The sequence below is a fragment of the Hemitrygon akajei genome, chromosome 8 (assembly GCF_048418815.1).
Source record: "Hemitrygon akajei chromosome 8, sHemAka1.3, whole genome shotgun sequence".
Lineage (NCBI taxonomy): Eukaryota > Metazoa > Chordata > Chondrichthyes > Myliobatiformes > Dasyatidae > Hemitrygon > Hemitrygon akajei.
Window position 1 is genome coordinate 3,225,003 of NC_133131.1, and position 26,793 is coordinate 3,251,795.

A 26,793-nucleotide genomic window follows, 5' to 3' on the forward strand; every position below is an offset into this window, starting at 1 on the left:
ATCATATTGAATTGCCTTTTTCAATTTCAGGATCTAAGTTCCGATCTATCTTTGTTCCACTATATAACAGTCTTGAAGCTTCGAGTTTTGCTCACTATTTGAATGTGCAGGAATCTTTAGAGGGTACTGGACTCAGCTCATTCCATCATGGGCATATCCCTCCGCACCATTTGTGGTATCTACATGAGGTGCTATCTTAAGAAGGCAACATCAATCATCGAATATCCCCACCATCTGGGCAGACTAGAGAGTCCTTGTGGAAGATTCTCTAAAGGTTAATTTGCAGGCTGAGTCTGTAGTGAGGAAGGCAAATGCAATGTTAGCATTCATTTCAAGAGAACAAGAATATAAAAGCAAGGATGTAATGTTGAAACTTTCTAAAGCACTGGTAAGGCCTCACTGGGAGTATTGTGAGCAGTTTTAGGCTCCTTATCTTCTAAAAGATGTGCTGAAACCAGAGAGGGTTCAAAGGAGATTTACAAAAATGATTCCAGGATTGAATGGTTTGTCATATGAAGATATTTGATGTTTCTTGGCCTGTATTCACTGGAATTCAGAAGAATGAGAGATGACCTCATTGAAATCTATTGAATGGTGAAAGGCCTTGACTGAGTGAATGTGGAGAGAATGTTTCCTATGGTAAGTGAGTCTAAGACCAGAGAGCACAACCTCAGAATAGTGGGGTGTCCTTTTAGAACAGAGATAAGGAGGAATTTCTTTAGCCAGAGAGTGGTGAATCTGTGGAATTCATTGTTGCAGGCACCTCTAGAGGCCAAGTCATTATGTATATTTAAGGCAGAGGCTGATAGATTCTTGATTGGTCAGGGCATTGAGGGATATGGGGAGAAGGCAGATTGGGGCTGAGAGGAAAAATGGATCAGTCATGATTAAATAGCAGAGTAGTCTCGATGGGCCAAATGGCCTAATTCTGCTCCTATATCTTATGGTCTTTTGGTACATGGATGGTATGGGTATGGAGGGCTAAAGACAGAGTGCAGGTCGATGGGAGTAGGCAATTTAAATGGTCCAACACGGACTAGATCAGCCAAAGGGCCTGCAAACAGGTTTTCTGTGCTGTACTTTTCTGTTACTCTATTACACAACACTACCTGTTTGTGTAATCAGAAAACCTGCTACATACCTCCTATATACACATCCAAGTTATCATATTTTACAAACAACAAAGGACCCTGCAATATGCTGATAGTGACTTCTGCTAAAAAGCATCCTTCCACCACTACCCTCTGCCTCATTTCACCAAGTAATTGTGGATTAAATTAGAGACGTTATCTTAATAAAGATTGTAAGGCTTTAGAGAATACATATGTCCCCCAGTTTGATTTTTCTAGTCCTCAATGTTGCAAGCATCAACTTATGTTAGCTGTTGACCCGAAGCTGCATCTGTGCAGCCTGTTTAAGGAACAGAGGTTGCATGATCTGCACCACATCCTCTAACAACAGCTCAAAGCTAGAACAAACAGCAACGCAAAGACTGATCACAACTCTTGTGGGTAGAAGCTTTGTTCATTTGCAGTCTTTTCCACCCATACTTTGTATTTGACAAACAGGCGTTCTCATTTTGTGATTGCTGTGAGCTGTTACCATTATTATTGAAGACTTTATTTGTCTTAAAATGAAAAGAGTGATTACAACGATATTTTTCTTGCTCTTAGGTAAGTACTTTTATATTTCATGAAAATGAAAGAAAAAACAAAAGATGCTGGAAATCTCAAATTAAGAACAGAAAATGCTGGTAATATTTCACAGCTGTAGCTGGCAAATTAGAGACCTGAAACATTAATTCTGTTTTTCTTTCCACAGACACTATTTGACTTGCTAATTGTTGCAGTAATTTCTGTTTTATACATTTCTTTGTATGGTTGAAAACAAAATCATCAAACTTTGGATATGGATTATATATTGTAAAGCAGGGATTTACAGTGTAGTAATGATATTCACCCCAAGTTATACTGACTGATGCAGCAAGGTTGTTATTAGAGAGCTTATAATTGTGTAACATTGATTTTTTAAAATGAATGCATCAATTTCTATTATTGTGATTTTAATTATTGTCTCCCAAAAATTTAAGTATTTTCATAAGTATATTATTTTGTGAGTGCTTGTGCAGTAGGTAAATATAGCTGAGGAATACCACCAAGCAAAATTGTGAAAAGAAGTAAAGCTTTCAAATAGTTGCTAGCAAGGTTTATTGCTGAGTGTAGTTTTATGTAATTGCCCTCAAAACTAATCCATCACTCATTCCAGTGTAAAAAAAAATTAGTTCAAATGCCATTGATCAATCTGTCCTGTTCTCCCCAAACACTCATCAAATGATTCTGAAAGTTATGTAATTCCTTTTCAGAAGAGGAATTCATCCACTTCTGTTTTAAATGGCTTCTTTGCTTTTCTGCTCAATGATTCATGTTGGCAGTTATCTCCACAATTAAAACAGACACCAATTTAAAAAAAAACAAAGTTCCCAAATTTCCTGTTATTTCATCACAATTTTCTCTTTGTCTTTCAGTCCTCAATTTTCATGCTTGGCAAGAGAACTATGTTTGTTTCAGGTTCTCCATATTTGTTGAAAGGTTTATTTCTAAATTCTTTCCTCTTCCTCTCTAGAGAATAAATTGCAGGGTAGGCTGATCTCAACTAAAAGGTAATATGCATTTCTTGTAAAAATGCCCAGAAAGAAAGATGAATGAACCATTACTAAAAGTTAGAAGTGTCTCTTGGCCAAATGTTTTCCTTTTGTTTTGGAGCAATTCTGTAATTTATGCAATATTGTTCTAAATGGAAGCCGTGGTAGCCCAGATAGGCCTTTATGCTAACTAAGCTGAACTACCAGACGACTAGAGGACAGCAGATTTAGTGTTTTTATTTAGGAAGAGCAAATGGTTATTATTAAAGGCATATGAGCAAACTATTAGTGGCAGGAAAGTAATTGGAAAGGTGGGGATGAATCAAAAATAGTCAACATGGCTTTGTTGGAGAAGATTCTATCAGACCAATTTGCCTGAATTTCTCAAAGAAGTATATGGATAAGCTGTGTGTTATAGGAGGCAGTTGCATTCCCAGAAAACATGAAGCCATGTCATCAGTGCATGCACCAAGAAATGTGAACTGAAAATTGACACACAGATTCCAAGAAATGTGAACTGAAAATTGACACACAGATTCCAGAAATCTCTATCTCAGATTTGTTCGCAGTGATCCATGAAGTCTGTAAGGAAGAATTTCTGTTACTTGAATTGCTGTGATGTAATTTTTGTAATTTATAATAATTTTGTGTCTTTGCACTGTACTGCCTCCACAAAACAACAAATGTCATGTCATATTGCTGCAGCTCCTGACAAACCGTGTTAGGGAACTGGAGCTGGAGCTGGATGAACTTCCGATCATTCAGGAGGCAGAGGCAGAAATAGACAGGAGTTTCAGGGAGGTAGTCACCCCTAGGAGTCAGGAGACAGGTTGTTGGGTGACTGTCAGGAGAGCGAAGGGGAATAGACAGGAAGAGCAGAGCACCCCTGTGGCCGTTCCCATCAACAATAAGTATACCATTTTGGATTCTGTTGGTGGGGACGACCTACCAGGGACAAGTTGCAGTGGTTGCGTCTCTGGCACCGAGACTGGACCCTCAGCTCAGAAGGGAAGGAGGGAAAAGAGGAGCAGTAGTGATAGGGGATTCGATAGTTAGGGGGACAGATAGGAGGTTCTGTGGAAGAGATCGAGAATCCCAATGGTCTGTTGCCTCCCTGGTGCCAGGGTCCGTGATATCTCGGATCGAGTTCTCAGTACTCTCAAGAGGGAGGGTGAGCAGCCGGATGTCATGGTCCAGGTAGGGACCAATGACGTGGGTAGGAAGAGTGAGGAGGTCCTGAAAGGTGAGTTTAGGGAGCTAGGTGCCAAGTTAAAGGACAGGACCTCCAGGATAGCAGTCTGAGGATTGCTACCAGTGCCACGTGCAGGTGAGTTTAGAAATAGTAAGATAGTACAGATCAACATGTGGCTGAAGATATGGTGCAGGAGGGAGGGCTTCAGATTTATAGATAATTGGGCAGCTTTCCAGGGAAGGTGGGACCTGTTCCGGCGGGACAGTTTACATCTGAACTGGAGGGGGACAGATATTCTTGCAGGCAGGTTTGCTAGAGATGCTCCAGTGGATTTAAACTAGATGCAAGGGGGGAGGGGGACCAGAGTGTAGGAATAGATGTATGGGAGAAGGAAGAAAAAGACAGTAAAGTTCTTTGTACTGTTAGAGATAAACAGAGAGGAAGAGGTGGAGAACTTCTTAAATGCATTTATTTTAATGCTAGGAGCATTGTAAGAAAGGTGGATGAGCTTAGAGCATGGATTGATACCTGGAAATATGATGTTGTAGCTACTAGTGAAACATGGTTGCAGGAGGAGTCTGATTGGCAACTAAGTATTCCTGGATTTCGTTGCTTCAGGTGTGATAGAATCGGAGGGACAAGAGGGGGAGGTGTTGCGTTGCTTGTCAGAAAAAATATTACAGCGGTGCTCTGGCAGGATAGATTAGAGGGCTCGTCTAGGGAGGCTATTTGGGTGGAATTTAGGAATGGGAAAGGTGTAGTAACACTTATAGGGGTGTATTATAGACCACCTAATGGGGAGTGAGAATTGGAGGAGCAAATTTGCAAGGAGATAGCAGATATTTGTAGTAAGCACAGGGTTGTGATTGTGGGAGATTTTAATTTTCCACACATAGACTGGGAAGCCCATACTGTAAAAGGGATGGATGGTTTGGGGTTTGTAAAATGTGTGCAGGATAGTTTTTTGCAGCAATACATAGAGGAACCAACTAGAGAAGGGGCAGTGTTGGATCTTCTGTTAGGGAATGAAATAGGTCAGGTGACGGGGGTATATGTTGGGGAGCACTTCGGGTCCAGTGATCACAATGCCATTAGTTTCAATATAATTATGGAGAAGGATAGGACTGGACCCAGGGTTGAGATTTTTGATTGGAGAAAGGCTAACTTTGAGGGGATGCGAAAGGATTTAGAAGGAGTGGATTGGGACAATTTGTTTTATGGGAAGGATGTAATAGAGAAATGCAGGTCATTTAAAGTGAAATTTTCAGGGTACAGAATCTTTATGTTCCTGTTAGGTTGAAAGGAAAGGTTAAAAGTTTGAGAGCCATGGTTTTCAAGGGATATTGGAAACTTGGTTCGGAAAAAGAGAGATATCTACAATAAATATAGACAGCATGGAGTAAATGAGGTACTCGAGGAACATAAATAATGTAAGTAGAATCTTAGGAAAGAAATTAGAAAAGCTAAATGATATGAGGTTGCTTTGGCAAGTAAGGTGAAAATAAATCCGAAGGGTTTCTACAGTTATATTAATAGCAAAAGGATAGTGAGGGATAAAATTGGTCCCTTAGAGAATCAGAGTGGACAGCTATGTGTGGAGCCGAAAGAGATGGGGGAGATTTTGAACAATTTCTTTTCTTCGGTATTCACTAAGGAGAAGGATATTGAATTGTGTAAGGTAAGGGAAACAAGTAGGGAAATTACAGAAACTGTGACAATTAAAGAGGAGGAAGTACTGGTGCTTTTAAGGAATATAAAAGTGGATAAATCTCCCGGTCCTGACAGGATATTCCCTAGGGCCTTGAGGGAGGTTAGTGTAGAAATAGCAGGGGCTCTGACAGAAATATTTCAAATGTCATTAGAAACGGGGATGGTGTTGGAGGATTGGCATATTGCTCATGTGGTTCCATTGTTTAAAATGGGTTCTAAGAGTAGACCTAGCAATTATAGGCCTGTCAGTTTGACGTCAGTGGTGGGTAAATTAATGGAAAGTATTCTTAGAGATGGTATATATAATTATCTGGATAGACAGGGTCTGATTAGGAGCAGTCAACATGGATTTGTGCGTGGAAGGTCATGTTTGACAAATATTGAATTTTTTGAAGAGGTTATGAAGAAAGTTGACGAGGGTAAAGCAGTGGATGTTGTCTATATGGACTTCAGTAAGGCCTTTGACAAGGTTCCGCACGGAAGGTTAGTTAGGAAGGTTCAATTGTTAGGTACTAATATTGAAGTAGTAAATGGATTCAACAGTGGCTGGATGAGGGATGCCAGAGAGTAGTGGTGGATCACTGTTTGTCAGGTTAGAGGCCGGTGACTAGTGGTGTGCCTTAGGGATCTGTACTGGGTCCAATGTTGTTTGTCATATACATTAATGATTTGGATGATGGGGTGGTAAATTGGATTAGTAAGTATGTAGATGATACTAAGGTAAGTGGCATTGAGGATAATGAAGTAGGTTTTCAAAGTTTGCAGAGAGATTTAGGCCAGTTAGAAGAGTGAGCTGAATGATGGCAGATGGAGTTTAATGCTGATAAGTGTGAGGTGCTACATTTTGGTAGGAATAATCCAAATATGACATACATGGTAAATAGTAGGGCATTGAAGAATGCAGTAGAACAGAGTGATCTAGGAATAATGGTGCATAGTTCCCTGAAGGTGGAATCTCATGTGGATAGGGTGGTGAAGAAAGCTTTTGGTATGTTGGCCTTTATAAATCAGAGCATCGAGTATAGGAGTTGGGATGTAATGTTAAAATTGTACAAGGCATTGGTAAGGCTGAATTTGGAGTATTGTGTACAGTTCTGGTCACCAAATTATAGGAAAGATGTCAACAAAATAGAGAGAGTACAGAGAAGATTTACTAGAATGTTACCTGGGTTTCAGCACCCAAGTTATAGGGAAAGATTGAACAAGTTAGGTCTTTATTCTTTGGAGCATAGAAGGTTGAGGGGAGACTTGATAGAGGTATTTAAAATTATGAGAGGGATAGATAGAGTTGACGTGGATAGGCTTTTTCCATTGAGAGTAGGGGAGAGTCAAACAAGAGGACACGAATTGAGAGTTACGGGGCAAAAGTTTAAGGGTAGCACGAGGGGGAAATTTCTTTACTCAGAGAGCAGTAGCTATGTGGAACTAGCTTCCAGTAGAGGTGGTAGAGGCAGGTTCGGTATTGTCATTTAAAGTAAAATTGGATAGGTATATGGACAGGAAAGGAATGGGGGGTTATGGGCTGAGTGCGGGTCAGTGGGACTAGGTGAGAGTAAGCGTCGGCACAGACTAGAAGGGCCGAGATGGCCTGTTTCCGTGCTGTAATTGTTATATAATTATATGGTTATACAAGTCAATGATAATAAATTGATTCTGAACCCCATATCCATTAATTTTCTTAATACCGTTATCTCTGACTTGAATATACTGGTTGGGTAGCTATTTTTTGATGGGAGTAATCTCAACATCCGAAAAATTCTTCATCCAAGTCATAAGTGATCAATGATTTTGTTTCTTTAATTCCTATTCTTAAAATTTCGATATTTTGTTTATCAAAAATGGCATTTAGTAACAGAATTTGAAACAGAAATGGTAAATTTTTGTCTGTTAATTTGTCTATATGCTTACACTCATGCTGATTTAGTCAGTTAGAAACACGTGATGAAAAAAAAACCACTTCCATCTTATCAGAAATGAGTCTGCTAAATCATAACACTTTTACATAGAGTCTGTAGAGAAATTGAACTATCATATGGCTGAGATTGTACCTTTTTTTAATGTATTCTGACACCAAGAAAAGTTTTAAGATTGAAACTACAGCATATCTATCTTACTCATGCAACTGACACTTATAGTGACACTGGTTTTATTTGTATTTTTCATGAAAAATCAAAACATGACTTAGAATGTAAAGAATGACAAACAGAAAGTGTTATCTGAAACAGTAGTCTGTTGAGAGATGGCAGGTTTATTTTATATAGAAAACAGGAAAATGTCTGAGAAAATAATTAAATTACAGTTGTTATTGTACAGGTTTTGTTAGTGAAGCAGGAGGAATAAGTCATAGAGCCATACAGCAGGGATTCAGCACAACAAATCCATGCCAACCACAGTGCCCAACCAGCTAGTCCCAGTTTCCCACACAGCTCAGATACCTCTAAAACTCACCTCTCAATGTACTTATTCAAGTGCATTTTAGATTTATTATCATACCTACAGTACCTCAACCACTTCCTCTGGCAGCTCTTTCCATATATTCTCCATCCTCTGTTGCTCCTCAGAACCCTTTAAAATCTTCCTCCTCTCAGCCTAAACCCAATAGTTTTGGACTGCCCTACCCTGGGGAAAAGACTGTTACTGTACAACTTATCTATGGCTCTCATAATTTTAGACATCTCTATAAGGTCACCTCTCATTCTCTTAAGTTCCAAGGAATTAGGACTTAGTTTGGCCAACCTCTCTCTATACTTAAGCCCTCTAATCCTGGCAACATCTTCATGCATCTTTTTTGCACTCTTTCCAGTTCAGCCACGTCTTTCCTATAACAGAGTGATTATAACTGTACACAATACTCCCAGGTGCAGTTCACCTATGATTTATATGACTGCAACATAATGTCCCAGCTCCTGTATTCAATACCCTGACTGATGAAGGCCAGCATGCTAAATGCTTTTTTTTTTCCATTTACCAGTCTGCCTGTGATGCCACTTTCAATGAACCATGCACTTGTTCTCCTAGGTACCCCTTTTCCATTTTATGCTCCTTAGTGCCCTACCATTCATCAGACAATTACTACACTGGCTGGAATAAAGTGGTAAATGGATTTCAATTTGCAATAAAATCTATTTACCACTCCTCAGCTTATTTCCATAAATGATTACAATCTCCTTGTAACCTACAATAATAACCTTTTTCACTTCTTCAGCAACACCTCTTAATATTGTGTCATCTGAAAACTTATTAATCAAATCTTGTGCATCTGCATCAAATTATTAACATAAATAACAAATAATAAACTTGCTGAGTTTCTCTAGCATTTTGTGTGTATTGCTTAAGATTTCCCACTTCTGCAGGATCTCTTATGCTAACAGAGATCAAAGGTCCCAACATTCACTCCTGTGGCAGACCACTAATCGTCTATATTTCGAGAACCACCCCTGCATCCTACCTCCAAGCCAATCTTAAATCTACCTTACTAGCTCTCACTGAATTCCATAGAACCTAACCTTCCAGACCAGTCTGTCATGCAGAACCTTGTCAGGCAAGGAGGAGGATCCCAGAGTTCAGGCAAGGCAGGAGGATACAGGAGTTCACTGGGCAGGCCGCATAACTCCTGGGCAGGGCCCGGACCTCCCAGGCAGGAACACGGGGGCCTGGGCAGGTCATGGGACACCTGGGTGGGTAACAGGGCACAACCCATCAACAACAAGAGATAGGTAGGAGCAGAGACCTCTGGGCAGACTGCATAACTCCCAGGCAGGGCCCAGACCTCCCAGGCAGGGCCCAGACCTCCCAGGCAGGAACACAGGGGCCTGAGCAGGTCACGGGGCACCTGGGTATGTAGCAGGGCACAACCCATCAGCAGCAAGGGATAGGTAGGGGCAGAGACCTCTGGGCAGGCCACATAACTCCTAGGCAGGGCCCAGACCTCCCAGGCAGGAACACAAGGACCTGAGCAGGTCACAGGGCACCTGGGTAGGTTGTGGGGCAAAACCCATTGGCAGTGAGGGATGGAAAGGGGCAAGAGTCCCCCACCAGGCAACAGCAGTCCGGGAAGGCTTGCCCAACAGAGGCAAGGGATAGGAAGGGAACTAGGACCAGGGTAACTGCCAGACTTACTCAAAGAACTCATCTGTAACAAGGGGGAACTCCAGGCCAGGGCAACCAGAGGAACAGGATAAGCAAGACAACCAGAATAGTCATAACAACCCCCAACTCCACTCACTCCCAGAGCCCCCTAAATACGCTGCCAGCTGATGGGCATCAGGTATGCCTCCTTGAGCCCCAACAAGCCACAATGATCCACAGGTGTGACTAATTCAGCTCAAGGGCGAAAGGAGGGACGGCTACAAGATCCAGAGTCAGCAGACCGGACTCCGGATTCGGAGTCCAATGCGGGCTCCGGATTGGACCATAACAGTACCCCCCCCCCACCCCCACCCCCACCAAAGGGAGCCTCCAGGTGACCAAGGAGGGTCTCTAGAACTACAGAAGATACAGGTGGGTGGGGAAAAATGTTCAGACAATAGGGGACCCCAGGGTGACAGGACGTGACTACAGTGCCTGCATTGCTGGGTCCATGCTGGGGGTGGGGGTCGTTCTGTCATAAGGGGACAGGAGCAGGCACTGAAGTACTAGGGGCAGGATGGGAACAACTAAATGAGAGACAAGACGTGGAGACCGTGGTGTGCATGAGGGACGTGATGTTCAAGGTGGTGCTGGGGTTCCAAGAGAGTCTTAGAGTTCAGGCAAGGAGGAGGATCCCAGAGTTCGGGCAGGCAAGGCAGGATCCCAGAGTTCAGGCAGAGTTTAGGAGTTCACTGGGCGGGCTGCATAACTCCGGGCCAGGGCCCGGACCTCCCAGGCAGGAACACAGGGGCCTGAGCAGGTTCCGGGGCACCTGGGTAGGTTGCGGGGCACAAACCATTGGCAGCGAGGGATAGGTAGGGGCAGAGACCTCTGGGCGGGCCACATAACTCCTAGGCAGGGCCCGGACCTCCCAGGCAGGAACACAGGGGCCTGAGCAGGTCGCAGAACACCTGGGTAGGTTGGGGGGCACAACCCATCGACAACGAGAGATAGGTAGGGGCAGAGACCTTTGGGCAGGCCGCAGAACTCCTAGGCAGGGCCCAGACCTCCCAGGCAGGAACACAGGGGCCTGAGCAGATCACAGGGCACCTGGGTAGGTTGCAAGGCACAACCCATCAACAGCAAGGGATGGAAAGGGGCAGAGTCCCCCACCGGGCAACAGCAGTCTGGCCAGGCTTGCCCAACAGAGGCAAGGGATAGGAAGGGAACTAGGTCCAGGGTGACTGCCAGACTTACTTGAAGAACTCATCTTTAACGAGCAGAGCTCCAAGCCAGGGCAACCAGAAGCCCAGGATAAGTAAGACAACCAGAATAGGCAGAACCATCCCCCAACTCCACTCACTCCCAGAGCCCTCTATATACACCGCCAGCCGATGGGCATCAGGTGCACCTCTTTGAGCCCCAACAAGCCACAATGATCCACAGGTGTGACTAATTCAGCTCAAGGGCGAAAGGAGGGACGGCTACAAGACCCAGAGTCCGCGGACCAGATCAAGACCCAGAATGCGGGCTCTGGACTGGAGCATAACACCTCTAGCCTTCCACAAAGTATATGGTTACACTTGGTAAGGCCATGGGAATTTATCCACATTAACTTACTATAAGGCTGCAAATACTTCCTCCTTTGTAATCTGAATGTCCTTCAAAACATCTCCACTAATTTCCCTTATCTCTTGAGTAACCAGGATTTTTTCCTCAGTAAACACTGTGGAAAAATATTTGTTAAAAATCCCACCCATCTTTTGTAGCTTGAAACATAGTTAGCCCTGCTGATCTCTAGGTAGACATACTCTCTCCTGAGCCTCACTTTTATTCTTTATATACTTGTAAAACATCTTGGGATTTTCCTTAACTTTACCTGACAGATCCGTCTCATACCCTCTCTTTGTTTTCTTCTAAGAATTTTATTAATCTTTATATGGTCTTTGTGGGATTCACTCCTGGGATTGACTTCCTAAAACTAATGTAGGTGATGCACCATCAATAACTCACTCTGAGACGTAAAAGTGAGGTATCGGCTTTTATTGACTGGAAGAAGGAACAAGCAGTGAGTGACCACTATACTACATCCTGGAGATAGTGAGGCCGGGCTCAGACCTCCATCACCTTTATACAGGGGTCTGTGGGAGGAGCCACAGGAGCAGTCATCAGGGGGCGTGTCCAGACAGGTATATGTAGTTCACCACATTAGGTTCCTTCTCTTTCTTGACCAGAGCCTCAATATCCCTCATCAGCCAAGGTTCCTGAAACTTACCAGGCTTACCCTTTACCCTGACAGAATTTTTGCTTTTCACTTCAAACAGGCTCACCGAATCGACCTCTGTTAGGTAAGACCATAAGACATAGGAGCAGAATTAGGCCATTTGGCCCATCGAATCTGCTCCGCCATTCAATCATGGCTGATCCTTTATTCCCTTCCTCAGCCCCACTCCCTGGCCTTCTTCCCGTAACCTTTGATGTGTGTCCAATCAAGAACCTATCAAGTTCTACCTTAAATACACCCAACGACCTTGCCTCCACAGTCACCTGTGGCAAAAAATTCCACAATTTCAACACCCAATGGCTAAGGAAATTTTTCTACAACTCTGTTTTAAATGTACGTCCCTCTATCCTGAGGCTGTGCCCTCTTGTCTAGACTCTTCCACTGTGGGGAAAAATCCTTTCCACATAGAACATTACAGCACAGAAACAGGCCCTTCGGCCCTTCTTGGCTGTGTAGAACCATTTTTCTGCCTAGTCCCACTGACCTGCACCTGGACCATATCCCTCCATCCCCCTCTCATCCAAGTACTTGTCCAAGTTTTTCTTAAATATTAAAAGTGAGTCTGCATTTACCACTTCATCTGGCAGCTCATTCCACACTCACACCACTCTCTGTGTAAAGAAGCACCCCCCCAATGTTCCCTTTAAACTTTTCCCCCTTCACCCTTAAACCATGTCCTCTGGTTTTTTTCTCCCCTAGCCTCAGTGGAAAAAGCCTGCTTGCATTCACTCTGTCTATACCCATCATAATTTTATGTATCTCTATCAAATCTCCCCTCATTCTTCTATGCTCCAGGGAATAAAGTTCTAACTTATTCAACCTTTCTCTGTAACTCAGTTTCTCAAGTCCTAGCAAAATCCTTGTAAACCTTCTCTGTAATCTTTCAACCTTATTAATATCCTTCCTGTAATTAGGTGACCAAAACTGCACACAATGCTCCAAATTCACCCTCATCAATGTCTTATACAACCTCACCATAACATTCCAACTTTTATACTCAATACTTTGATTTATGAAGGCCAAAGTACCAAGAGCTTTCTTTACGACCCTATCTACCCGTGACACCACTTTTAGGGAATTATGTATCTGTGTTCCCAGATCCCTCTGTCCTACTGTGCTCCTCAGTGTCCTACCATTTACTTTGAATGTTCTACCTTGGTTTGTCCTTCCAAAGTGCAATACCTCACACTTGTCTGCATTAAATTCCATCTACCACTTTTTAGCCCATTTTTCCAGCTGGTCCAAATCCCTCTGCAAGCTTTGAAAACCTTCCTCACTGTCCATTACACCTCCAATCTTTGTATCATCATCAAATTTGCTGATCCAATTTACCACATTATCATCCAGATCATTGATATAGATAACAAATAAAAATGGACCCAACACTGATCCCTGTGGCACACCACTAGTCATAGGCCTCCACTCAGAGAAGCAATCCTCCACTATCACTCTCTGGCTTCTCCCATTAAGCCAATGTCTAATCGAATTTACTACCTCACCATGTATACCTAGCGACTGAATCTTCCTAACTAACCTCCCATGCGGGACCTTGTCAAAGGCCTTACTGAAGTCCATGTAGACAACATCCACTGCCTTCCCTTCATCCACTTTCCTGGTAACCTCCTCGAAAAACTCTAATAGATTTGTTAAACATGACCTACCACGCACAAAGCCATGTTGACTCTCCCTAATAAGTCCCTGTTTATCCAAATATTGTAGATCCTATCTCTTAGTACTCCTTCCAATAATTTACCCACTACCGACATCAAACTTACTGGCCTATAATTTCCTGAATTACTTTTAGAGCCTTTTTTGAACAATGGAACAACATGAGCTATTCTCCAATCCTCCAGCACCTCACCCGTAGATACCGACATTTTAAATATATCTGCCAGGGCCCCTGCAATTTCAGCACTAGTCTCCTTCAAGGTCTGAGGGAATACCCTGTCAGGTCCTAGGGATTTATTTACTCTGATTTGCCTCAAGACAGCAAGCACCTCCTCCTCTTCAATCTGTATAGGTTCCATGACCTCACTACCTGTTTGCCTTATTTTCATAGACTCCATACCAGTTTCCTTTGTAAATACAGATGCAAAAAACCCATTTAAGATCTTCCCCATTTCTTTTGGTTCCATACATAGCCGACCACTCTGATCTTCAAGAGGACCAACTTTATCCCTTACTATCCTTTTGCTCTTAATAGACCAGTAGAAGCTCTTAGGATTATCCTTTACCTTGGCTGCCAAAGCAGCCTCATGTCTTCTCTTAGCCCTCCTGATTTCTTTCTTATGTATTTTTTTTGCACTTTTTATACTCCTCAAGCACCTTATTTGCTCCCTGTTGCCTATACAACAGGTGGACTACTTGACAGATAGACCTCAGTATGTGTGGTTGGGAGACTGTAGGTCTGACACGGTGGTCAGCAGCACAGGAGCGCCGCAGGGGACCGTGCTCTCTCCGGTCCTGTTCACCCTGTACACATCAGACTTCCAATATAACTCGGAGTCCTGCCATGTGCAGAAGTTCGCTGATGACACGGCCATAGTGGGGTGTGTCAGGAATGGACAGGAGGAGGAGTATAGGAAACTGATACAGGACTTTGTGATATGGTGCAACTCAAACTACCTGCGTCTCAATATCACCAAGACCAAGGAGATGGTGGTGGACTTTAGGAGATCTAGGCCTCATATGGAGCCAGTGATCATTAATGGAGAATGTGTGGAGCAGGTTAAGACCTACAAGTATCTGGGAGTACAGTTAGACGAGAAGTTAGACTGGACTGCCAACACAGATGCCTTGTGCAGGAAGGCACAGAGTCGACTGTACTTCCTTAGAAGGTTGGCGTCATTCAATGTCTGTAGTGAGATGCTGAAGATGTTCTATAGGTCAGTTGTGGAGAGCGCCCTCTTCTTTGTGGTGGCGTGTTGGGGAGGCAGCATTAAGAAGAGGGACGCCTCACATCTTAATAAGCTGGTAAGGAAGGCAGGCTCTGTCGTGGGCAAAGTACTGGAGAGTATAACATCGGTAGCTGAGCGAAGGGCGCTGAGTAGGCTACGGTCAATTATGGAAAACCCTGAACATCCTCTACATAGCACCATCCAGAGACAGAGAAGCAGTTTCAGTGACAGGTTGCTATCGATGCAATGCTCCTCAGACAGGATGAAGAGGTCAATACTCCCCAATGCCATTAGGCTTTACAATTCAACCGCCAGGAGTAAGATATGTTAAAGTGCCGGGGTTGATTGTATTTAATGTATTTAAGTAAACTACTTAAGAACTTTTTAAAAGCTATTATTAATGCTTTTTGAGAGAGTGATTTAGATGCATATCATATTTTTACTGAGTTAAGTATTGTATGTAATTAGTTTTGCTACAACAAGTGTATGGGACATTGGAAAAAATGTTGAATTTCCCCATGGGGGGATGAATAAAGTATCTATCTATCTATCTATCTATCTATCCATCTATCTATCTATCTATCTACATGTTATACATCTCTTTCTTCTTCTTTATCAGAGTTCCAATATCCCTCGAGAACCAAGGTTCCTTATTCTTATTCACTTTGCCTTTAATCCTGACAGGAACATACAAACACAGCACTCTCAAAATTTCTCCTTTGAAGGCCTCCCACTTACCAATCACATCCTTGCCAGAGAACAACCTCTCCCAATCTACGCTTTTTAGATCCTTTCTCATTTCTTCAAATTTGGCCTTTTTCTAGTTTAGAATCTCAACCCGAGGACCAGATCTATCTTTATCCGTGTTCAAGTTGAAACTAATGATATTATGATCACCAGAACCAAAGTGTTCCCCTACACACACTTCCGTCATCTGTCCTAACTCGTTTTCTAATAGGAGATCTAATATTGCATCATCTCTAGTTGGTACCTGTATATATTGATTTAGAAAACTTTCCTGAACACATTTGAAAAACTCTAACCATCTAGACCTTTAACAGTATGGGAGTCCCAATCAACATGTGGAAAATTAAAGTCCCCAACTGACACAACTTTATGTTTCCTGCTTTTCAACATTTGGAAGATTTCAATGAGATCCCCTCCCATCCTTCTAAATACCAGCCGGTACATACCCAGAGCCATTGAATATTCCTCAAATGATAACCCTTTAATTCTTGGAATTATCCTTGTGAACCTCTTCTGAACCCGCTCCAATGCCAGCATATCTTCCCTTAGATGAGGAGCCCAAAACTGTTCACAATACTCGAGGAAAAGCCTCACCAGTGCCTTATAAATCCTTAGCATCACATGCCTGCGCTTGTATTCCAGGCCTCTTGAAAAGAATGCTAACATTGCATTTGCTTCCTCATCACCAATTCAACCTGCAAGTTAACCTTTAGGGTGTCCTGCACAAGGACTGCCAAATCCCTTTGCATCTCAGATTTTTGGATTTTCTCCCCTTTTGGCAAATAGTCTGCACATTTATTTCTTCTACCAAAGTGTATCACCATGTGTGTGGAACGAAAACAGGACACAATGCTCTAGAGTTACCTCCTGAGGCCCCTCCATCTCATTATGCAAGAAGATAACAAGGAGTGTTGACACAAGAAAACAGCATCCATCGTCAGTGACCCTCACCATCCAAACCATGCTCTCTTCTCACTGCTTCCATTGGGCAGGAGGCACAGGAGCCTTGGGTCTCACAGTACCAGGTGAAGAACAGTTATTATCCTTCAATCATTAGGCTGCTGATCCGGTGAGGATAACTTCACTCACCTCAATACTAACCTGATTCCACAACCTATGAACTCACTTTCAAGGAGTCTACATCTCATGTTCTCAGTATTATTTATTTATTTATCTATCTATCTATCTATCTATCTGTCTTTCTACAGTGCCTTGAAAAAGTATTCAGCCCCCAACACCGTGTTCACATAATTGAGTGTTGCAGCCAGGGATTTTGATCAATTTAACTGAGAATTTTTATTTGTGAATCACATGCTCCTTTTGAGTGTGGAATGAGCTGCCAGAAGAAGTGGTAAATGCGAGCTCACTTTTAACATTCAAGGAAAACTTGGACAGGTACATGGATGGGAGGGGTATGGAGGGATATGGTCTAGGTGCAGGTCTGTGGGACTAGGCAGAAAGATGATTTGGCACAGCCAAGAAGGGCCGAAGGGCCTGTTTCAGTGCTGTAATGTTCTATGGTTCTATGCATTCCCAACGTTATATTTGCCACTCTTTTGCCCATTCTCCTAATTTGCCTAAATTCTTTTGCTGCCTTTCTGCTTCCTCAACACGACCTGCTCCTCCACCAGACTTTGTATGATCTGCAAACTTGGCAATAAAGCCATCTATTCCATCATCTAAATCATTTATATACAGCATAAAAAGAAGTGGTCCCAACACCACTGCAGAACACCACTTGTTACTGGCAGCCAATCAGAAAAGGATCCTTTTATTCCCAATGGCTGCCTCCTACCAATCAGCTGGTGCTCTAACCATGCTAGTAAGTTTCTTGTAATACCATGGGCTCTTAACTTGGTAAGCAGCCTCATGTGTGGCAACTTGTCAAAGGCCTTCTGAAAATCCAAATATACATCATCCACTGCATCCCCTTCATCTATCCTACTTGTTATCTCTTCAAAGAATTCCAACAGGTTCACCGCACAAGACTTTCCCTTGAGGCATATATGTCAAACTCAAGGCCCGCGGGCCAAATCCGGCCCACGGTGGAATTATCTTTGGCCCGCGAGATAATATCTAATTACTATTAAAGCTGGCCCCAGTAATCGAAGCGCCTATGGCGTACGATATGGCTAATGCTGAGTTTATTCAGGTACCAGGTTTTCAGGGTTTTTAGTGTTTATTCGGCAGTCTTCTTCATAATAAACGGAATTTGTAAAGTGAAACACTTCATAGTTATAGCAGAGACTGAGACACATGAGGGCAGGCTGAAAAAACGGAGGCAACGAAAGCTGCGTTCGCACACGTCCGACTGATCCGGCCCGCATGAAGCTGCATTTTGCTCAATCCGGCCCATGACCTAAAATGAGTTTGACACCCCTGCCTTAAGAAAACAATGCTGAATTTATCCTATCCTATCCTGTGTCACCAAGTACTCCATAGTGTCATCTCCAGCAATTGACTCCAACATCTTCCCATCCACTGAGGTCAGGATAATTGGCCTATAATTTTCTTTCTGCTGCCTTCCTCCTTTCTTAAAGAGTGGAGTGACATTTGCAATTTTCCAGTCCTCTGGCACCATGCCAGAGTCCAATGATTTTTGAAAGATTGTGCCTCCACAATCTCTACCCTAGGGTGCAGTTCATTTGGTCTGGGTGACTTATATACCCTTAGGTCTTTTAGCTTTTTGAGCACCTTCTCTCTTGTAATAGTAACTGCACTCACTTCTCTTCCCTCACACCCTTCAACATCTAGCACACTGCTGGTGTCTTCCAAAGTGAAGCCTGATGCAAAATACTCATTTAGTTCATCTGCTAACTCCCCTGTTATTATTTCTCTGGCTTATTTTTCTAGTGGTCATATATCCACAGTCATCTCTCTTTTGTTTTTTTACATACTTGAAAAAGCTTTTTCTATCGACTTTGATATTGTTTGCTAGCTTGCTTTCATATTTCATCTTTACCCACCTCATAATTCTTTTAGTTGCTCCCTGTAGGTTTTTAAAAGCTTCCCAATCCTTTTGTGATCCATTACCAACCTAATTTTTCTATTCAACGTTCATGTTGAAATCTCCCATGACTATCATAACATTGCCCTTTTGACACACCTTTTCCTTTTTATTGATATCTGTGGTCCACTTCCCTGCTAATGTTAGGTATATAACTGCCATCAGGGTCCTTCTATGCTTGCAGTTTCTTAAATCAACCAACAAGGTTCAACATCTTCTGATCCTATGTCAAATGTTTCTACTGATTTGATGCCAGTCTTTAACAGCAGAGCCACACCACCCCCTCTGCCTGCCTTTCTATCCCTCCGATACAACATGTAACCTTGGACATTCAGCTCCCAACTACAACCATCCTTCAGCCACGATTCGGTGATGGTCACAACATAGAGTAAAGAGCCATACATCACAAAAACAAGCCCTTTGGCCCATCTTACCACCCACCCAAGTTAGTCTCATTTGTTTGCTTTGGCTCACATCCTTCTAAACCTTTCCTATTGACGTACCCATCTAGCTGTCTTTTAATGTTGATGATGTACTTGTTTGAACCTTTTCCACGAGTAGCTCATAACATATACGGACCACCCACTGCGTAAAAAATGTTGCCACTCAGATCCCTATAACTCTTTCCCCTCTCACCTTTAACCTCTGCCCTCTGCTTCTTGAATCCCAAACCTTGTGAAATAATCTGAGTGCATTCCCCCTATTTCTACCCCCGTTTAGATTTTACATATTGGGGTGTGATGCCTCCTGTGGTGGCTCGTAGAAACATAGAAACCCTACAGCACAATACAAACCCTTCAGTGAACGAAGTTGTGCCGAACATGTCCCTACCTTAGAAATTACAAGGGTTACCCATAGCCCTCTATTTTTCTAAGCTCCACGTAACTATCCAAAAGACTCTTAAAAGACCCTATCGTATTTGCCTCCACCACCATTGCTGGCAGCCCATTCCACACACTAACCACTCTGTGCATAAAAAACTTACTCCTGACATCTCCTCTGTACCTACTCCCAAGCACCTTAAACCTGTGACCTCATGTGGCAGCCTTTTCAGCCATGGGAAAAAGCCTCTGGCTATCCACACAATCAATGCCTCTCATCATCTTATACACCTCTATCAGGTCACCTCTCATCCTCCATAGCTCCAAGGAGAAAAGGCTGAGTTCACTCAACCTGTCTTCATAAGGCACGCCCCCCAATCCAGGCAACAGCCTTATAAATCTCCTCAGCACCCTCTCTATGGCTTCCATATCCTTCCTGTAGTGAAGCGATCAGAACTGAGCACAGTACTCCAAGTGGGGTCTGACCAGGGTCCTATATAGTTGCAACCTTACCTCTCGGCACTTAAATTCAATTCCATGATTGATGAAGGCCAATACACCGTATGCCTTCTTAACCACAGAGTCAACCTGCGCAACTGCTTTGAGCGTCCTATGGATTCAGATCCAAGATCCCTCTGATCCTCCACACTGCCAAGAGTCTTACCATTAATACTATAGTCTGCCATCATATTTGACCTACCAAAATGAACCACTTCACGCTTATCTGGGTTGAACTCCATCTGCCACTTCTCAGCCCAGTTTTGCATCTTATCAATGTCCCACTGTGACCTCTGACAGCCTTCCACACTATCCACAACACCCCCAACCTTTGCGTCATCTCCACAACACCTCCAATCTTTGTGTTATTATCCACAACACCCCCAGACTTTGTGTCATGAGACTTGATGGATCTACAGGTCTTCTCCTGCCCTTCAGTTTTGTCTGCTCATCATAGGAGACAGGAATCACTATTGTAATGCTCTAAATATTCCTAGAAGAAAATATTTTATCACTTAATTGACAAGCAAAATTATGCAGATGCTGTAAATCTGATATAAAAGATAGAAAACATAGAGTTGATAGAAGGAGAGCATGTCTTAGGAGGAGAGGTCATGCACACTGGGGCTCCATTCCCTGGAGCGAAGGAGGATGAGAGGTACAAGATGACAAGAGGCACAGGTTGAGTGGAGACCCCCTCCCAGGTGGAAATGGCCCATATGAGGGGGCACAGTTTCAAAATTGTGGAGCAAAGTAAAAGAGAGCATGTCAGAAGCAGACACATTAAGACATTTAAGAGAACATGAATGATAGAGAAATGGAGGACCAAATTAATCTTAGAGTGGGTGCAACATTGTGGCCTGAAAATCTCCCACTGTGCTGTAATGTTCCATGTTCTGTTCATATTCTAAACGACTGGAGATGCTCAGCTGCTGCTGCCAGATCTGCTCAGTTGTCCCAGCTTTCATTTTGACATGTCACCTTCTCAAGTGACTTCCCAATCAGAGTGCCTTCAAGGGTGTCAGAGGTTGGCACTTTATTTAGAAGCAGAGAAACATAGAAAAAACTACAGCACAATACAGGCCCTTCGGCCCACAAAGTTGTGCCGAACATGTCCCTACCTTAGAAATTACTAGGCTTACCCATAGCCACCCATTTTCTAAGCTTCATGTACCTATCCACGTCTCTTAAAAGATCTTATCATATCCGCCTCCTCCACCATTGCCCCAGCCCATTCCACGCACTCACCACTCTCTGAGTAAAAAACTTACCCCTGACATCTCCTCTGTACCTGCTTCCCAGCACCTTAAACCTGCGTCCTCTTGTGGCAACCATTTTAGCCCTGGGAAAAAGCTTCTGACTATCCACACGATCAATGCCTCTCATCATCTTATACACCTCTATCAGGTCACCTCTCATCCTCCATTGCTCCAAGGAGAAAAGGCCGAGTTCACTCAACCTATTCTCATAAGGTATGCTCCCCAATTCAGGCAACATCCTTGTAACTCTCCTCTGCACCCTTTCTACGGCTTCCACATCCTTCCTGTAGTGAGGCGAACAGAACTGAGCACAGTAGAAGTCAAAGCCAAAGTAAAAGCAAAGCAGAGGGCATACAAGGAAGCAAAAATTAGTGGGAAGACAAAGGATTGGGAAGTTTTTAAAAGCTTACAAAAGGAAACTAAGAAGGTCATTAAGAGGGAAAAGATGAACAATGAAAGGAAGCTAGCAAATAATATCAAAGAGGATACTAAAAGCTTTTTCAAGTATATAAAGAGTAAAAGACAGGTGAGAGTAGATATAGGACTGATAGAAAATGATGCTGGAGAAATTGTAATGGAAGATAAGGAGATGGCGGAGGAACTGAACGAGCATTTTGCATCAGTCTTCACTGAGGAAGACATTAGCAATATACCAGACATTCAAGGGTGTCAGGGAAGAGAAATATGTGCAGTCACAATTACGACAGAGAAAGTACTCAGGAAGCTGAATAGTCTAAGGGTAGATAAATCTCCTGGACCAGATGGAATGAACCCTTGTGTTCTGAAGGAAGTAGCAGTGGAGATTAATGAGGCATTAGCAATGATCTTTCAAAAGTCGATAGATACTGGCCTGGTTCCGGAGGACTGGAAGATTGCAAATGTCACTCCGCTATTTAAGAAGGGGGCAAGGAAGCAAAAAGGAAATTATAGACCTGTTAACTTGATATTGGTGGTTGGGAAGTTGTTGGAGTCGATTGTCAAGGATGAGGTTACGGAGTACCTGGAGGCATATGACAAGATAGGCAGAACTCAGCATGGTTTCCTTAAATGAAAATCCTGCCTGACAAACCAAGTGCAATTTTTTGAGGAAATTACAAGTAGGCTAGACAAGGGAGATGCAGTGGATGTTGTGTATTTGGATTTTCAGAAGGCCTTTGACAATGTGCCACACATGAGGCTGCTAAACAAGATAAGAGCCCATGGAATTATGGGAAAGTTACATACGTGGATAGAGCGTTGGTTGGTTGATTGGCAGGCAGCAGAGAGTGGGAATAAAGGGATCCCATTCTGGTTGGCTGCCGGTTACCAGTGGTGTTCCACAGGGGTCCATGTTGGGGCCGCTTCTTTTTACGTTGTATATCAACGATTTGGATTATGGAATAGATGGCTTTGTGGCTAAGTTTGCTGATGACACAAAGATAGGTGGAGGGGCCAGTAGTGCTGAGGAAACAGAGAGTCTGCAGAGAGACTTGGATAGATTGGGGGAATGGGCAAAGAACTGGCAAATGAATTACAATGTCGGAAAGTGTATGGTCATGCACTTTGGTAGAAGAAATAAATGAGCAGACTCCCAAGTCATTGGGAGAGAATTCAAAGTTCTGAGATGCAACAGGACTTGGGAGTCCTCGTGCAGGATACCCTCCAGGTTGAGTGGTTGAGTTGGTGGTGAAGAAGGCAAATGCAATGTTGGCATTCAGTTCTAGAGGAATAGAGTATAGGAGCAGGGATGTGATGTTGAGGCTCTATAAGGCACTGGTAAGACCTCACTTGGAATACTGTGTGCAGTTTTGGGCTCCTTATTTAAGAAAGGATGTGCTGACATTGGAGAGGGTTCAGAGAAGATTCACTAGAATGATTCTGGGAATGAGAGGGTTAACATATGAGGCATGTTTGACCACTCTTGGACTGTACTCCTTGGAGTTTAGAAGAATGAGGGGGGACCTCATAGAACCATTCCGAATGTTGAAAGGCATGGACAGAGTGGATGTGGCAAAGTTGTTTCCCATGGTGGGGGAGTCTAGTACAAGAGTACATGACTTGAGGATTGCAGGGTGCCCATTCAGAACAGAGCTGCGAAAAAAATTTTTTAGCCAGAGGTGGTGAATCTATGGAATTTGTTGCCACGGGCGGCAGTGGAGGCCAAGTCATTGGGTGTATTTAAGGCAGAGATTGATAGGTATCTGAGTAGTCAGGGCATCAAAGGTTATGGTGAGAAGATGGGGGAATGGGACTAAAGGGGAGATTGGATCAGCTCATGATGAAATGGCGGAGCAGACTCGATGGGCCAAATGGCCGACTTCTGCTCCTTTGTCTTATGGTCTTATGGTCAGTACACCAAGTGGGGTCTGACCAGGGTCCTACATAGCTGCAACATTACCTCTTGGCTACTAAATTCAATTCCATGATTGATGAAGGCCAATACACCATACGCCTTCTTAACCACAGAGTTAATCTGCTCAGCTGCTTTGAGCATCCTATGGACTTGGATCCCCAAGTTCCCTCTGATCCTCCACACTGCCAAGAGTCTTATCATTAATACTATATTCTGCCATCATATTTGACCTACCAAAATGAACCACATCACACTTATCTGGGTTGAATTCCATCTGCCACTTCTCAGCCCAGCTTTGCATCCTATCAATGTCCCACTGTAACCTCTGACAGCCCTCCACACTATCCACAACACCTCCAACCTTTGTGTCATCTGCAAATTTACTGACCCATCCCTCCACTTCCTCATCCAGGTCATTTATTAAAATCACGATGAGTAAGGGTACCAGAACAGATTCTTGAAGCACACCACTGGTCACCAACCTCCACGCAAAATATGACCCATCTACAACCACTCTTTGCCTTCTGTGGGCAAGCCAGTTCTGGATCCACAGAGCAATGTCCCCTTGGATTCCATGCCTCCTTACTTTCTCAATACACCTTGCATGGAGTACCTTATCAAATGCCTTGCTGAAATCCATATGCACTACATCTACTGCTCTTCCTTTATCGATGTGTTCAGTCACATCCTCAAAAAATTCAATCAGGCTCGCATGGCAGGACTTGCCCTTAACAAAGCCATGCTGACTATTCCTAATCATATTATACCTCTCCAAATTTTCATAAATCCTGCCTCTCAGGATCTTCTCCATCGACTTACCAACCATTGAGGTAAGATGCACTGTTTTATAGTTTCCTGGGCTATCTCTACTCGCTTTCTTGAATAAAGGAAAAACATCTGCAACCCTCCAATCCTCATTGATGATGCAAAGATCTTCGCCAGAGGCTCAGCAATCTCCTCCTTTGCCCCCCACAGTAGCCAGGGGTACATCTCATGTAGTCCTGGTGACTTATCCAACTTGATGCTTTCCAAAAGCTCCAGTACATCCTCTTTCTTAATATCTACATGCTCAAGCTTTTTGGTCTGCTGCAAGTCATCACTACAATCACCAAGATCCTTTTCCATAGTGAATATTGAAGTAAAGTATTCATTAAGTACCTCTGCTATTTCCTCCAGTTCCATACACACTATCCCACTGTCACACTTGATAGGTCCTATTCTTTCACGTCTTATCCTCTTGCTCTTCACATACTTGTAGAATGCTTTGGGGTTTTCCTTAATTCTGCCCACCGAGGACTTCTCATGGCTCCTTCTGGCTCTCATAATTTCCTTCTTAAGCTCCTTCCTGTTAGTCTTATAATCTTCTAGATATCTAACATTACATAACCTTTTGTAAGTTTTTCTTTTCTTCTTGACTAGATTTATTACAGCCTTTGTACACCACTGTTCCTGTACCCTACCATAACTTCCCTGTCTCATTGGAATGTACCTATGCAGAACTCCACACAAATATCCCCTGAACATTTGCCACATTTCTTCTGTACTTTTCCCTGAGAACATCTATTTCCAATTTAAGCTTCCAATTTCCTGCCTGATAGCCTCATAATTCCCCTGACTCCAATTAAATGCTTTACTAACTTGTCTGTTCCTATCTCTCTCCAATGCTATTGTAAAGGAGATAGAATTATGATTACTATCTCCAAAATGCTCTCCCACTGAGAGATCTGACACCTGACCAGGTTCATTTCCCAATACCAAATCAAGTACTGCCTCTCCTCTTGTAGGCTTATCTACATACTGTGACAAGAAACCTTCCTGAACACACCTAACAAAGTCCACCCCATCTAAACCCTTTGTTCTAGGGAGATGCCAATCAACGTTTGGGAAATTAAAACCTCCCATCACGACAACTCTGTTATTATTACACTTTTCCAGGATCTGTTTCCCTATCAGCTCCTCGATATCCCTGTTACTATTGGGCAGCCTATAAAAAACTCCCAGTAAAGTTATTGACCCCTTCTTGTTCCTAACCTCCACCCACAGAGACTCCATAGACAATCCCTCCATAGCGTCCACCTTTTCTGTAGCTGTGACACTATCTCTGATAAACAGTGATACGCCCCCACCTCTTTTGCCTCCCTCCCTGTCCTTTCTGAAACATCTAAAACCCGGCACTTGAAGTAACCATTCCTGTCCCTGAGCCATCTAAGTCTCTGTAATGGCCACCACATCATATCTCCAAGTACTGATCCACGCTCTAAGCTCATCCGCTTTGTTCACTATACTCCTTGTGTTAAAATAGACACATGTCAAACCTTCGGTCTGAGCGCATCCCTCCCTGCCTATCCTCCCTCTCGCACTGTCTACAAGCTTTCTCTATTTGTGAGCCAACCTCCTCTTCCCCAGTCTCTTCAGTTCAGTTCCCACCCCCCAGCAATTCTAGTTTAAACTCTCCCCAGTAGCCTTAGCAAACCTCCCCGTCAGGATATTGATCCCCCTGGGATTCAAGTGCAACCCGTCCTTTTTGTACAGGTCACACTTGCCCCAAAAGAGGTCCCAGTGATCCAGAAATCTGAATCCCTGCCCCCTGCTTCAATCCCTCAGCCACACATTTATCCTCTACCTCATCCTATTCCTATACTCACTGTCGCGTGGCACAGGCAGTAACCCCGAGATTACTACATTTGCGGTCCTGTTTCTCAACTTCCTTCCTAACTCCCTGTAGACATCTTTCAGGACGTCTTCCCTTTTCCTACCTATGTCATTGGTACTAATATATACCACGACCTCTGGCTGTTCTTCCTCCCACTGCAGGATATCTTGGATGTGATCTGAAACATCCCGGATCCTGGCACCTGGGAGATAAACTACCATCCGAGTTTTTTCCTGCGTCCACAGAATTGCCTGCCTGACCCCCTAACTATAGATTCCCCTATCACTACTGCCTTCTTCTTCCCTACCCTTCTGAGCCACAGGGCCGGACTCTGTGCCAGAGGCAACGCCACTGTTGCTTCCCCCGGCAGGCTGTCCCCCACAACAGTACACCAACAGGACAAATTATTGTCAAGGGGTATAGCCACAGGGGTACTCTCTAGTACCTGACTCTTCCCCTTCCCTGTCCTGACTGTGACCCACTTGTATGTCTCCAGTTGCCCCGGTGTGACCACCTGCCTATAACTCCTTTCTATCACCTCCTCGCTCTCCCTGAACAGGCGAAGGTCATCGAGCTGCATCTCCAGTTCCCTAACTCAGTCCCTCAGGAGCTGCAGTTTGACACACCAGGTGGAGATATGGCTGTCTGGGAAGCTGGGAGACTCCAGGACCTCTCACATCTGAC

General features: G+C 43.5%; 1 protein-coding gene across 1 annotated transcript in view; it reads left to right on the forward strand.

Moving 5' to 3' along the window:
* The first annotated feature begins 1,473 nt into the window (after positions 1–1,473).
* Positions 1,474–26,793, forward strand: part of LOC140731558 (integrin alpha-E-like) — a 319,805-nt gene continuing 294,485 nt past the window's right edge. Inside the window, exon 1 of the mRNA XM_073053069.1 lies at positions 1,474–1,673. Coding sequence (XP_072909170.1) covers positions 1,634–1,673 — 40 coding nt within the window. The 5' untranslated portion in view covers positions 1,474–1,633. The remainder of the gene's footprint in view (positions 1,674–26,793) is intronic.